Source organism: Lepidochelys kempii, chromosome 13 (assembly GCF_965140265.1).
Source record: "Lepidochelys kempii isolate rLepKem1 chromosome 13, rLepKem1.hap2, whole genome shotgun sequence".
In the NCBI taxonomy this organism is placed as follows: domain Eukaryota; kingdom Metazoa; phylum Chordata; order Testudines; family Cheloniidae; genus Lepidochelys; species Lepidochelys kempii.
Window position 1 is genome coordinate 17351475 of NC_133268.1, and position 13275 is coordinate 17364749.

Genomic DNA, 13275 nt, shown 5'->3' on the forward strand with positions numbered 1-13275 from the left:
TTCATATACTGTGGGCTAAATTCTGATCACCAATTTTAAACTGGTGTAATGTCATTCCCTTCAATGAATTTATTGCCAGTATATACCATGTAACAAACTCAATCAACCTTTGGTACATAATAGTTTAGTCTCCTGCAGACTATAATACTTTGGTCTCATTTTCGTCCTTGAGTTTAATGTGCAAGTGCTGGGTGACGGTAGCAGTCTGTGATATGTAGGGGGTCAGATAATCCAGTGGTCCCCTAGTGTCTTAAACTCTGATGTCTGTATAGATACCTTATGGTTTAAAACGAAAGGCATGTAAAAGTACCTTCTGTGTCTGAGCTTTGGATGCCAAAGATGTTACAAGGTAAATGGCTGCATCTTTATGCTTCCAGTTGACAGATGGATTCTTTGCATATTCTTGCAGCATGGAATTAACATAGCCAGAGAAGATACCTGTTACAGGTCCTTCAAAAAACTTGCATAAGCCTCGTACTAGATCACAGGCTGCTCTGCGTCTGGTATCAATATCTGTATAAAAAAATAAATAAAAAGATTTGTATATGAAAGAATGAATGGATCTAGGTCACATTCCTACCTAATATAGTTTATACGGACTACCAACAACTATTGCCATGTACAGTATTAAGTTAAATATTTTATTTACTGTTATGAACATAGAATGGATAAGTTTAAATTCATGCATAAAATTTAAGCAGTAGATTAACAGTGTTAAACAATATTCTAGGATATAGGCAAAGATATGTAACACTGCTGATAGCATGCACTCCACATTTACTGCCTAATGAAAATTTTTTGACAGGCATGCAAGGAGTTTTCTTTTTTATCGTAATTTTCTCTTTACCCTTACAATAAAGTGCCTTGGCTAGTAAATTTGCATAACAATTTTGTAAAATGTTCTTTTTGTTTCCAAAGAGAAAATGTATGCACTAGAGCTTATTCTAGACAAAACTCAAGATATGGAATGACCTTTTAAAAAATGGATTAAAAATGTAAGGTTTCCAACAGGCTAACACAAGTACCAAGTAACACCCTACTTTCCATAACTGTTTGCAGTCTTTTTGCCCAACTAATTTCCAACATGATATAACTAAGGTAAGGGAAATCAGAACCAGATTCAGATGCAACAGGCTATCTTCCTAGTACCCCAAGTAGCCTCAAAGTTCATATAAAATGTAACCAATTGCCTAAATTCAATAAGAGTGATATACTAGGTCATAAGAAGTCTCTCTACAGTCCTGGGACCACCACGGCTACACCACCACCGCCTATTATGTCATTGAACTTCAGGATCATCATGAATAAATGCCAATAGCGGAGGCAGTGTTGCCCAGTAGATAAGAGCTCAGATGGGCTCTATGTCTGGCTCTGCCACGGACCTTTAAGATGACCTTGGGCAAGACACTTCACCTCTACGCCAGTTCCCCAACTGTAAAGTGAGGCATTTTGAGATCAAAGGCTGAAAAGCACTCCATAAGAACTAGGTATTATTATTGTTGTACATCTGAAGTGTGGCTAATTCCAGATAAGAGTGGTAGTATTTAAACTCTGCTAAGTCTTTCAGTTGCAACACAGATTTTTAACCACTCTCTTTCCTATTAATTTAAAAAAAACTGATCAATGTTATTTTGCATGATGGTCAACTTTCTCAAGATTTGGATAAAGACTCTTTAGAATTGATTTTGGAAAGGACCTTCTCCAAGTGTAAAAATAAAGATATATAAACTTCAGTAAACTACTTCAGTTCTTTGGCACTATGTTTAAAAATGTAAAATATTTCCAGTATACATGTGCATTACCAGATCCTTCCAAATCCCTTCTTATATATTCTTCAGAATTATCTTCAAAAGCTTCTTCATCAGCAGCTGCAGAGAAAATAGATCATTTATGAGATACACTAATGAGAACTCACTTGTTTGTTTGGTTCTTGGCAAAGAATGGAGATAATTTGGGTCAACATCTATGGTTTAACAGTGTTTTGTGAAATTAATGGGATTAAGAAATCTCGTGAGCTACTACGCAGCATACTGGCCTTGATACCTAACAAGGGACACAATGAGCTTTAACTGACAAATATAACTCCTTTTCTTTCACATTCATGAGCTGTTGTACATTGGATGTAGAAAAGATGGGGCACATTCAATATATTTTAAGTGTATTTGAATCAAGAGGCTTTCAAACTCATGCACTAGAAAAAAAGGAAGCTTCCAATTGCTGCAATAAATTTTCGTTGCAAGTTAAGTCTTGCTGGCACCAGGATCAAAATGATTCAGATGAGCCAGACAGATGGACCACTCAAGCTTGATGGGGTAAATTCTCCATGCTCCACCTCGTTACACTGCCTGAATTATTCTGGTGTTCGCTCTAATAACTTTAAAAATTCAAAGTAATAGCTCAATTTGAAATTACAAGAGAAAGAACTGCCATCATTCCTTCCCAAATTGAATTTTCCTACTTGATCATTTCCACAGCAACTCAACAGATTAGCATGCTATTAGAGAGACTTGGTTTGACTCTTGTGCAAGGGTGCATAGGGCCCAATCGTGCAGCCTTTACATTATTAACAAAACCACCACTATACCCAAAGTTATCCTTTACTGGTCATAGTCACTACTAACATACCTTAAAAAAAAAAATTAATTACCTCTAAATTCCATGTTGGGAACAATAACTTTTTCACAGATGCTTGTCAGGGTATTCTGATCTTCAAACAGATGTTTATAATGTGGTCTCTCACAAACTGAGGCCAGAAACTGGATTGCATTGCTTACCAACTAGAAGATAAAACAGACCCATTTTTAGCACAACTGAACTGTTTATTCTAAAACTGGATGGAAATATATAACAACTTACCAAGTCATATTTAACTTCCTGGCCTGTTGTGACCAACAAATTCCAGATCGCTGTGACAAAACGAGGCAGGTAAGGCTGGAATTCTTCATCATATTTTTGAGCATACAAAGCAGCATTATCACAAATTTGGGATTTCAGTAGCTCCAATAATCCAGCTTCCTCTTCATCCTCATAAAACATAACTAAAAACTCAAACACGCAAATTTCAACACTAGTGAACAGTCAGCTTCCAAAACAAAACAAAAAAAAGAGGGAATTATTTTATAATGCTGTTGTACTGGTGTTTCACAATTCTAAATATAAGGAAATATAGGAATAAATGGTCAGTTCTCACAATAGAGAGAAGTAAATAACAAGGTCCCTCAAGGATCTGGACAGGGACCAGTGCTGTTTAACATATTTGTAAATGATCTGGAAAAGAGGGTGAACAGTGAGGTTGCAAAGTCTGCAGACAATACAAAATTACCCAACATAGTTAAGCCTAAAGCTGTCTATGAAAAGTTAGAGAAATTTCAGAAAACTGGGCAACAAAATGGCAGACAAAATTCAGTTCTGAAAAATGCGAAGTAATTTATATTGGAAAATATAATCCCAATTATACAGACAAGATGATGGGGTCTAATTTAGCTGTTACCACTTAAGAAAGATCTTGGCATCATTGAGCAGATGTTTTCAGAGAACTATCAACAATGTGCAGCAGCAGACAAACAAGCTAATAGAATGTTAAGAACCATTAGGAAAGAGACAGATCAGACATAAAAGCATTACGTTACTATATAAATCCATGGTATGCCCAACATCTTGAATACTGTGTGCAGTTCTGGTTGCCCCATCTCAAAAAAGATATATTAGAATTGGAAAAAATACAGAGAAGGGCAACAAAAAATGATTGGGGTATGGAGCAGTTTCCATCTGAGGAGAGATTAAAAAGACTGACTGTTTAGCTTGGAAAAAGAGGCGACTAAAGGGGGATATGATCGAGGTCTATAAAATCATGACTGGTGTGGAGAAAGTGAACACGGAAGTGTTATTTATTCCCTTCACATAACACAAACTAGAGGGTCACCCAATGAAACTGATAGGCAGCAGGTTTAAAACAAAAAAGGAAGTACTTCTTCACACAACACACAGTCAACCTGTGGAACTTATTGCCAGGGGATCTTGCAAAGGCCAAAACTATAACAGAGTTCAAAAAAGAATTAGGTAAGTTCACAGAGGATAGGTCTATCAATAGCTCTCTCCCAACACTGTGAAGCAACTACACAAGCCACATTAAACCACAGCAGCGCTTTAACATTGCCAGTGTAGACAAGCCCTTACTCACTCCCTCCCTCTGCAAACATTTGAACAGAGGCAAATTTTATGGAATACTTACATCAGTCTGTAAAAGTTTGTTATCTAAAGTTAAAAGACTATGAAAATTTGTCATCCAGGTTTCCATGTGATCTTCAAAAAACTCAGGAAGATCCTGTGAGGGGAAAAAAGTATGAAAGAAATGCACATTTTAAGTTCATTCCTGGTTATATTAGTTTGGTAGCTTTATACAGTTACTGTCCACTGTTCATTAACAATTTATTTTATCAAAAAGGAAGATGGACAAGGACATAGGAAATAATGCAAGACCCTGGCATAGAGACTTCACACTATAGCTTCTATCTCTATTATTTGTTTGCAGAATCCACTTCAGGGGATGTTGGGAGTCGTGAGGGATTTTCCTCTCTGAAAGATGGTGGGGGAGAGGTGATTCATGGTCCTTTTTGTCCTAACTAAAGACACCCTCACTCCTCGCCCCCTTAGCCTCAAAACACAAAAGCACAGGCCACCCCTTTTGCTCAATCCTACTCTTCAGTCCAAACGAAGGAAACAGGAGTAGACTCCAACAGTCTAAGGGGTACATTTATCACATTTCAAGGGCCTGGACTCACATGGGTGCTTTGCATAGTATAGAGAGTCTAAAAGTTTGCTTTTAGCGTGTTTTTAAACACAGATATGCTTGTTTTATATCTTAGTGATTCTGTGGCAATAAAAAAAATAGTGAAATTATGCTGCTATCAAACTTAAAGTTAATAAAAAGAAAAGGAGTACTTGTGGCACCTTAGACACTAACCAATTTATTTGAGCATAAGCTTTCATGAACTACAGCTCACAGCCAGTTTATTTGAGCATAAGCATAAACCAGTTTATTTGAGCATAAGCTTTCGTGAGCTGTAGCTCACGAAAGCTTATGCTCAAATAAACTGGTTAGTCTCTAAGGTGCCAAAAGTACTCCTTTTCTTTTTGCGAATACAGACTAACACGGCTGTTACTCTGAAAGTTAATAAAATCCCTTCTCATTTGATTTGCTTGAGACTGTTTATAACTGTTTTCTGTCAACCCTTATTATACATGCAAAATAGTTTGACACTTGGGAAACAATGTCCATTGAACCTTTACCACTACTCTTATAATTAAGGTTGAAGACTCCGACAAAACCAGAAAAGGACAAAATTGACATTCTCAATCATTTTCATTATTGTTCACCTTACAATAAGCAACAAAAGCTTTTCAGGCTCCTTTATGCATCATGAAGAAGCAGAGTGGCCACAAATTCAGGGTTTTTGTTTTTAAGAGTCTTTTGCAATTCACCTGTAACTAGCTACCCTTGTATTTTTGTCCCTCTGATCTGCTACTTAGAGTTTACTAGATCAGGAAGAGAGACTAAAATTAACTATAGGTTGGCAAACATGTTAGTCAGTCTCAAGCTCTGCCTATTCCCTAGTGTAGGCACAGGTTACTGCTTTTTACCTTGACCAGATAACATGCGCCAGAGGGGACCTTAAATTGATTGTACAGCAAAAAGCATAACAGCTTGAAGCATAACAACTCTGGCTCTTTCAGAGCAGACCCAATAATTAGGAACAATAAATTAAGATTCACCTGAAAATTTAAACTGTAGAACAATTTTGCAATCTGAATTAGAGAAGAGAAGAGAACCTTCAAAGCACTGGCATCATTTGCATGGGTGCTGCAAAGTTCAATGGTGGCCTAGAAAAGAAGAAAGGATTAATAGGAAACATGAACAGAAATGTATTGGGTGTATTGCAAATGCCATGTAATGTTACAATTTTATTGACAGCACATTCAGAGAACTGATGATTTTAGTTCTGTCATCCTGGTTTCAGTTTAAAATTTAGTATGTTTCTATTTCTAAATAACTTGTATTCCATAAGAATTCACAAGTAAGTCAATTTAAAGTGTTAAATCATCCCTAAAAGAAGATCAAACAACTCTCAGAAATAATGCTGTACCTTAAAGAGATTTGTCAAGGGCTGTGCAAAGGCATCAAGGACAAGTTTGATTTCTGTCCACAGTTCATTTGATTTAAACTCATGGCGGTATCTGGCAAACAAAGGGAGAGGCAGGGAAAAAAAATGGTAATAGCACTTCATTCCAATTTAACTTGCATCTAATTATTTATAAGGAACTCTGAATCTTGAGACAAGTCAAGTCAGCAAATACAAGAACTAAATGCTACAGTTAAAAATGTCCATGTAAGGTATGAAATTCAATAACCACTTAAATAAAGCTACTAATCATTATAAAGTCAGTAACTTCAATTAGAAGCCACAAATGATTAACACAACCACAAAATTCAATTTAATAAGCAGAGGTACGTGCATTTTAGTAGAAATTCTGGAATCCACACACTTATCCGTTAATACCTTTTAAATAACGAGTGTGCAGTGCGAAGGACTCCATTAATGACATGGAAATCTCCACTCTGAAAACGATTCACCATTTCAGTCAGCAGGTCTGGCCATTTTTGAGGGAAGTCTTCCCTGCCAATAATGCTAATGGCGTCACTTAACTGGAAAGGAAACATAACCATTATATCATACCATTTGTGAATAGCATAGTGATCAGTACTTAAATACGACAGTTACTCTTGGGGGAATTTTGCATCACTGCTGGTGGCTCCTACCACCAGCTGGGTAGGGGAGTATAGGACTTCCTCTTCCCCTGCAGAGAGCAGCAAGGGTTGGGTCAGACCCACCCCCAGAAACCTCCCCACGCTGCAGGAAGCTCTGCACTCCACCCTGCGCTTCCTGCCCCCATCGCACCTCAGCCATGGTGGGAGGGGTCACAGGTGCTCCCTGGTACACCCAACCCCCATGCATTCGGACCCCCCCATATCCAGAGCGCCCCACTCCCCCCAAAATGCCTGTCTCCTGCACCAGAACCCCCACCACAGTGATCCTCACCCTCCCTGCAACCGGACCCCTGCCAAGCCCCTCCCCCCTGCATCTGGACCCCCACCCTGCATCCAGACCAACCTGCTGAGCCCCAACCACCTTCACCTGGATCCCCCTGTAGAGTCCCATTCCCCCAGCACCAGGAACCCCCCCCAAAGAGCCTCTGCATCCGTATCTCTCCCTCCAACCACCCAAACCCAGATTGCCCCACACAGAACCCTCTCACCCCACACCTGGATTCCCCCACACTTGGATTCTACTGGGCTTAACCTGCTTGCCTCACACCTGGATCAGGGCCAGGGCTAGGCATGCAAGACTCTGCCCCCCTCTCACTTGCTATCTTGGTACATATGGCATGAAGGGGCAGGGCCCTGGGGTGTTTCTGGGGCAAGTCCGGCCCTTGCACTGTGTTAGGGTCTGGTGCAGCCTCACCACTGAGTCCGTGTCCCGAGATGCAGGGCAGCTGCAGGGTGATCTCCCATCTCCATGCAGCCAGTGGCCTATGCTCCACACTGCTGGAGTCTCCACATTTACTTATTGACAAATGAAATATGCAGAATTTTGAAATACTGTGCACAGAATTTATTTTTTTTATACATACACACACAGTAAACTCTTTGGGAGACCCCAGAACACGACTGATCTCCCATTAGGGCTTCTAGGCACAACATCCTCCCGAAGGTCTCAGTGAAGCAATCTTACCTGTTTTTGAATTTGTTCTGGACTGCTAAGCATCAAGTGTACTATGTTGCCTTTAATAGCTATCCTGTCTGTTTCACATATTTTGTTTGGTTCATCTTCAATCTAAAAAGTAAAACATTAGTTAATTATGAGACATCTATTACTCCTCTGTGCAATGAAAGGAAAAAATACTACAAATATTTTTAGTTTTCTTTACATAAATTGAGCATGTTGCACTACAATAAGGAAATCCAGTGTAGAAAACTGAGTGTCTGCCAACATGTTTATTTTTAATGAGATAACTCTGCCTGTGATGGAACTATAATAGCAATCTCCACAGATAAACCAAGAAAATTAAATGCTTCTATAAAATTAGGGACTAAACTTTCTCCTTCAGAATTACTGGTTTGAAGAGGCTGGCCAGCCACCTCAAAATGGACACTTATAGGTGAATTTGAATTAAATTAAGCAAAAAGAAAAGGAGTACTTGTGGCACCTTAGAGACTAACCAATTTATTTGAGCATGAGCTTTCGTGAGCTACAGCTCACTTCATCGGATGCATACCGTGGAAACTGCAGCAGACTTTATATATACACAGAGAATATGAAACAATACCTCCTCCCACCCCACTGTCCTGCTGGTAATAGCTTATCTAAAGTGATCATCAGGTGGGCCATTTCCAGCACAAATCCAGGTTTTCTCACCCTCCACCCCCCCACACAAATTCACTCTCCTGCTGGTGATAGCCCATCCAAAGGTATTTAAGAATTAAGGTATTTCTCTGTTGGGTGGGTGAAGTTAACCTAGAATCCAGTGAACTTCAAACAATGAATAAGTAATTTCAAAGCACTGCCACATACACAAAATAAAACTGAAAACTACTAGAGAAAGATTTTTTTTTCCTAATCTGAGACTTATAGTTATTGACCCCTTGCTGAGCAGTAGCAGAACTCAGGGCCTTGCAAGATCAGCTTCCTATTTGGAGCAGAAATAAGTGAGAGTGAACCTCTTAATGTAGTTTGTTTATTTACAAGACGCATAAATCCTGTTTCCTTGAATAGGACTTATAATGAGCAGCACATAGGCATCCCCCTCTTACAGCAGCCTCAGGAAAGGTAGCTCCGCCCTGCCACCAGAAGCATCTTGTGCCTCTGACTCTCTTCTCCAAGGCCTATCAAGTCTAAAGCCTGGTCTACACTACAAAGTTATGTCATCATCAGCCATTTTGCATCAGCCTAGTTGAAGGTGTCCAATTTTGTCTCCCACTGACGTAAACTCTCCATTATGCCAACATAGTAACACCACCTCCCTGAGCAGCACTGAGCCATGGTCAACGTACTGAGGTTGACACAGAGTGAACGCAGACACTGCATTACCTATGTTGACCCTAACAGTCCTCCAGAAGCTGTCTCATAATACCTGAAACTGACCATTCTGGTTACAATTGTGAATTCCCCTGCCCAGGCATCAGAGAGACCGGAAGCACCCACCCCCCGTTAAAGCCCTTCAAATTTTTGAAATGTCTTTTCCTGATTGTCCATCTTGGTGAGGACAACTACCAGTTTTCCATTGTTCTGGACAACTGCCCAGCTCACCACATCAGCTACATGCTCCAGACATGCCCCAGCCAGGAGCAGACAGGATTGGATTTCCTGGGCCTGTGAGCACACTGTGCAGTCACAGCTACAGACCATCCATAGAAACATGGACGTCTATAAGCAGATTGCATAGGGGAGGCAGAAGGGGTATGACAGGAAGCAGTTTCAAAGCAAAGAAATGGCGGAAGACATACCAGAAGGCCAAGGAAGCCAACAGTCGATTCAGTGCCAAGCTGAAGACCTGCCACTTTTATAAAGAGCTGCATGCCATACTTGGTGGATACTCCACCACCATCCCACACTTCCCCATGGATACCACTGAGAAGCCCAAATCACAGGCCCCTGATATGAACAGCAAGGATGAGGATGATGACAGGGGACATGCAACTGGAGGGGCGGGGAGAGGGTGTGTCCAGCTATGCCACAAGCCAGGACCTAATTGAGACTTCACTGCAGTGCAGGCAGTTGAGCAAAGACAAGCCCATGCCTGCGTAAAAATGGTGCCAGTATTCAGTGCCATTGCCCTATACTCATAATTTTATGCAACCGAGCAATTCCCCCCTTCATTTCCCTCATCCCTGGCAGGGCATACCATAGCTGAAGCTGTGAGTGGCGTTGCGCACAAACACGCTGAAGCACGAATGTCAACCTCTTGTTTAACATTTTAGGGGAGCAAGGGAAGGGAGTTCTGAATCTTAACTTTAGTTTTCCATTGTGACTATACTGAAAAAGGTACCTCTGTGTGTTTTATCTGTAGCTGCTGCAGTTGCAGCAATCAGGGGTTTCCCTTCCACACCAGGGGAGCGTCTGAGCCAGAGAAGGAAGAGAAAGTGGAGGACTTGGGACAACATTTTCAGCAAGATCTTGCAACCATCAGACTGTGAACTGAGGACCTGGAGGATGAATATTGCAAAACTGTAGGGAGATGGAAAGATCAGACAGGAGAAGGGCCCAGGAGTTGGTGAGGGAGATGCACCAGGTCAGAAAGGGGCTTCTCTGGCAACAAACACAGATGCTGCAGACTCTTCTGGACCTAATGGTTCTACAATCCAGGCTCACCTCCCGCTGAAGTCCATGGAGAACTCCAGTATACCCCACATTCCACGTGGCATCAGGGGCCACATTCCTACCCCTACTGCTTCACACTGGGGGACATTAAAGACAACCACAACTTCACATACACTGACCTGTTAAGAGCCACGACTGCTGTATGTGAAGCTAAAATGGACATGAATGTTCCTTCCCCTTCTTTAAGCTCTGTTCCACGAGTCTATTAAGGTTTTAATGCACTTAGTTTTCATTGGCACAGAATTTTTTTTTTTAAGTGTTTTCATTTACTCAAGAAAACAGTATTGTTTGGAAAATAATTCATCTTTGTTAGTTTCCAACATATGCTGCAGAATACCCGACTGTACTGAAAGCACACACTTTAGTTGTTATTATACATTGTAACAGAATTCACAGGATCAGTGAACAAAGTGTAATCATCAGACATGTACCAAGCACGACACAATTTGTAACAAGCCCCCAAACTATAGGGCCAGGTAGAGCACTATACACCACAAAGCATTACTGTGGCTTGCTGTTAATGTGCTCTTTCAAAGCCTCCCTGAGCTATATAGCTCCAAGCTGAGGTCTTCTGACAGCCCTTACGTCTGGCTGCTCAAACTCAGCGGACAGCTACTGCACCTCTGCCCTCTACCCCAGCAACTACTATTCCCCCTTTGCTTCACAGATATTATATAGGACACAACAGGCAGCTATGACTATTGGGATATTTTTCTTCCCGAGATTAACTTTCGTGAACACCAGTTCCCTTTCAGTCTACCAAAAGCACATTCATTCAACTGTCATTCTCCAACTGCTGAGCCAGTAGTTGAATCTTTTCTTGGTGCTGTTGAGATGGCAAGTATATGGCTTCATGAACAGGGGAGTAAAGAATAGGCTGGGTCCCTCAGGATCAGTATTGGCATTTCAACATCCCTAATGGTAATCTGCCGATCGGGAAAGAGCCCCTGCTTGTAGCTTTCTGAACAGTCCTGTGCTGTTAAAGATGCAAGTGTCATGCACCGTCCCTGACCAGCCAACACTGATGTCAGTGAAGCGTCCCTAGTGATCCACCAACGCTTGCATAACCATTGAAAAATAGCCCTTTCTCATGATGTACTCTGTGGCTAAGTGGTCTGGTGCCAAAATAGACACATGCATGCCGTCTGTTGCTCCACTGCAGTTCAGGAAACCTCCAGCTGCAAATCCACGCATTATGTCCCGCACGCTGCCGAGAGTTACAGTCCTGTGTAGCGGGAGACGATTAATGGCCCTGCACACTTGCATGACAACAATCCCCAAAGTGGATTTTTCAACTCCAAAATGACTTTGCAATGACGCAATCTGGCATTGCAAGTTTCCACAGTGTGATCACCACTCACTTCTCCACTGTCAGTGCAGCTCTCATTCTTGTGTCACGGCTCTGGAGGGCTGGGGCAAGCTCAGCACACAGATCCAGGAATGTGGCCTTGCACATCCAAACATTCTGCGGCCAGTGCTCATCATCCCAAGCCTGCATTACAATGCGATCCCATTAGTCAGGACCAGAAGCAGTGCTCCACCACTGGCACCTGCTCCACATACACCAAAAATAATCTTGAACTAGTTCTCACTATGTCCCACAGCAATCTGCTCCTCACAAAATCATCAAGTTCTCCACCGCTCTTCAAATACCAGAGGATTATGTGTCCTATGCCTGCAATACTCACGACAATAGTTCAGAGCTGTGCATGCTCCTGTCAGAGATGGTGGACAGCAACAAGTTCCACGTGGGGTCATGGGATTTTCAAAACAGGCATGAAAATTATGGGATAGAGATGGCATTATGGGGTAGAGAAAGTCGTATGATGAGAACTTGAACCCCACAGTCCCAGTCACCCCTGCGTGACTCACACCCCACCATGAAATGCCAAAACTTTCCAAAACATAGGGCACTTAACGATGGGGAGCTGCACACTGGGTTACCTACCCATGGAGCACCGCATCGTTCATCGAAACAAGCATTCCTGGCGCATACGTGAAGCGCTGACATAAGGAGCCAAGTGTGCATTTGCACAAGTGATAGACTAACTGTGGCACCTTTATGCAAGCATAACTTGTGTCAATAAAAGTTTGTAGTGCAGACGTGACCTATGTGCTTGATAAACTCTTTTTCCTCCCCCAGCCCTTGAGCTTTATACCTCAGAGATACCTAGCCCAAGGCTGCTCACTAAGACCACATGGCCTAGAAAGGTGAACCTGGGCACATACTCTGTACAGCTGCTCTGCAACACAAGTGAATCCCAGCATTTCAATTGCCAGACAAAGGGAGTACTTGAACCCACATGGCATCCTTAATGACTCTTTGGATGCACCTACTACATGGCATCTTTATCCTGAGTGCTTGTAATAATTAGGAAACCATTGGCACCTTTTGGTATAACTGTATGCTGGGTACTAATTATGACAACAAATGCAAGGTTTCATATAAAGAAGTGTGATATGACAGCGTCCATTTAAATTGTTGTAAGACAGACACCAAAGGCCTTCAATTTTACATCACTAATATAGTCATCCCATTTGTAACGGAAAATTCACATTCTGATTTGACAGCTAGTTTGTGTTAATCCTAAAGCATTTTTTCCAGCATTATAAAATTTATACTTTGAAGATTTTCAGACACACAAATGACAGTTAGGCATCTAACTCCCATTAACTTTCAGTGGGAATTCAGCATTTAGCTGCCAGGTATACCTACAAAAATCTCCCCACATTGCCAGGGTTGATAGGTCCCAAATGTAGTTTTATTCACAAATTAAATTTCACTACAGCTGAATATTTTGAACAAAGAACGCTCCAGGATCTCCAAAATAAGAACAAT

General features: G+C 41.4%; 1 protein-coding gene across 4 annotated transcripts in view; it reads right to left on the reverse strand.

Moving 5' to 3' along the window:
- Positions 1-13275, reverse strand: part of CSE1L (chromosome segregation 1 like) — a 35066-nt gene that overhangs the window by 13569 nt on the left and 8222 nt on the right. For all 4 annotated transcript variants that reach the window (XM_073309483.1, XM_073309481.1, XM_073309482.1 and 1 more), the window contains 9 exons: positions 7791-7892; positions 6558-6703; positions 6144-6234; positions 5773-5880; positions 4232-4324; positions 2857-3024; positions 2648-2777; positions 1803-1868; positions 311-513 (listed from right to left, as the gene is read on the reverse strand). In XM_073309483.1, coding sequence (XP_073165584.1) covers positions 311-513; positions 1803-1868; positions 2648-2777; positions 2857-3024; positions 4232-4324; positions 5773-5880; positions 6144-6234; positions 6558-6703; positions 7791-7892 — 1107 coding nt within the window. The remainder of the gene's footprint in view (positions 1-310; positions 514-1802; positions 1869-2647; positions 2778-2856; positions 3025-4231; positions 4325-5772; positions 5881-6143; positions 6235-6557; positions 6704-7790; positions 7893-13275) is intronic.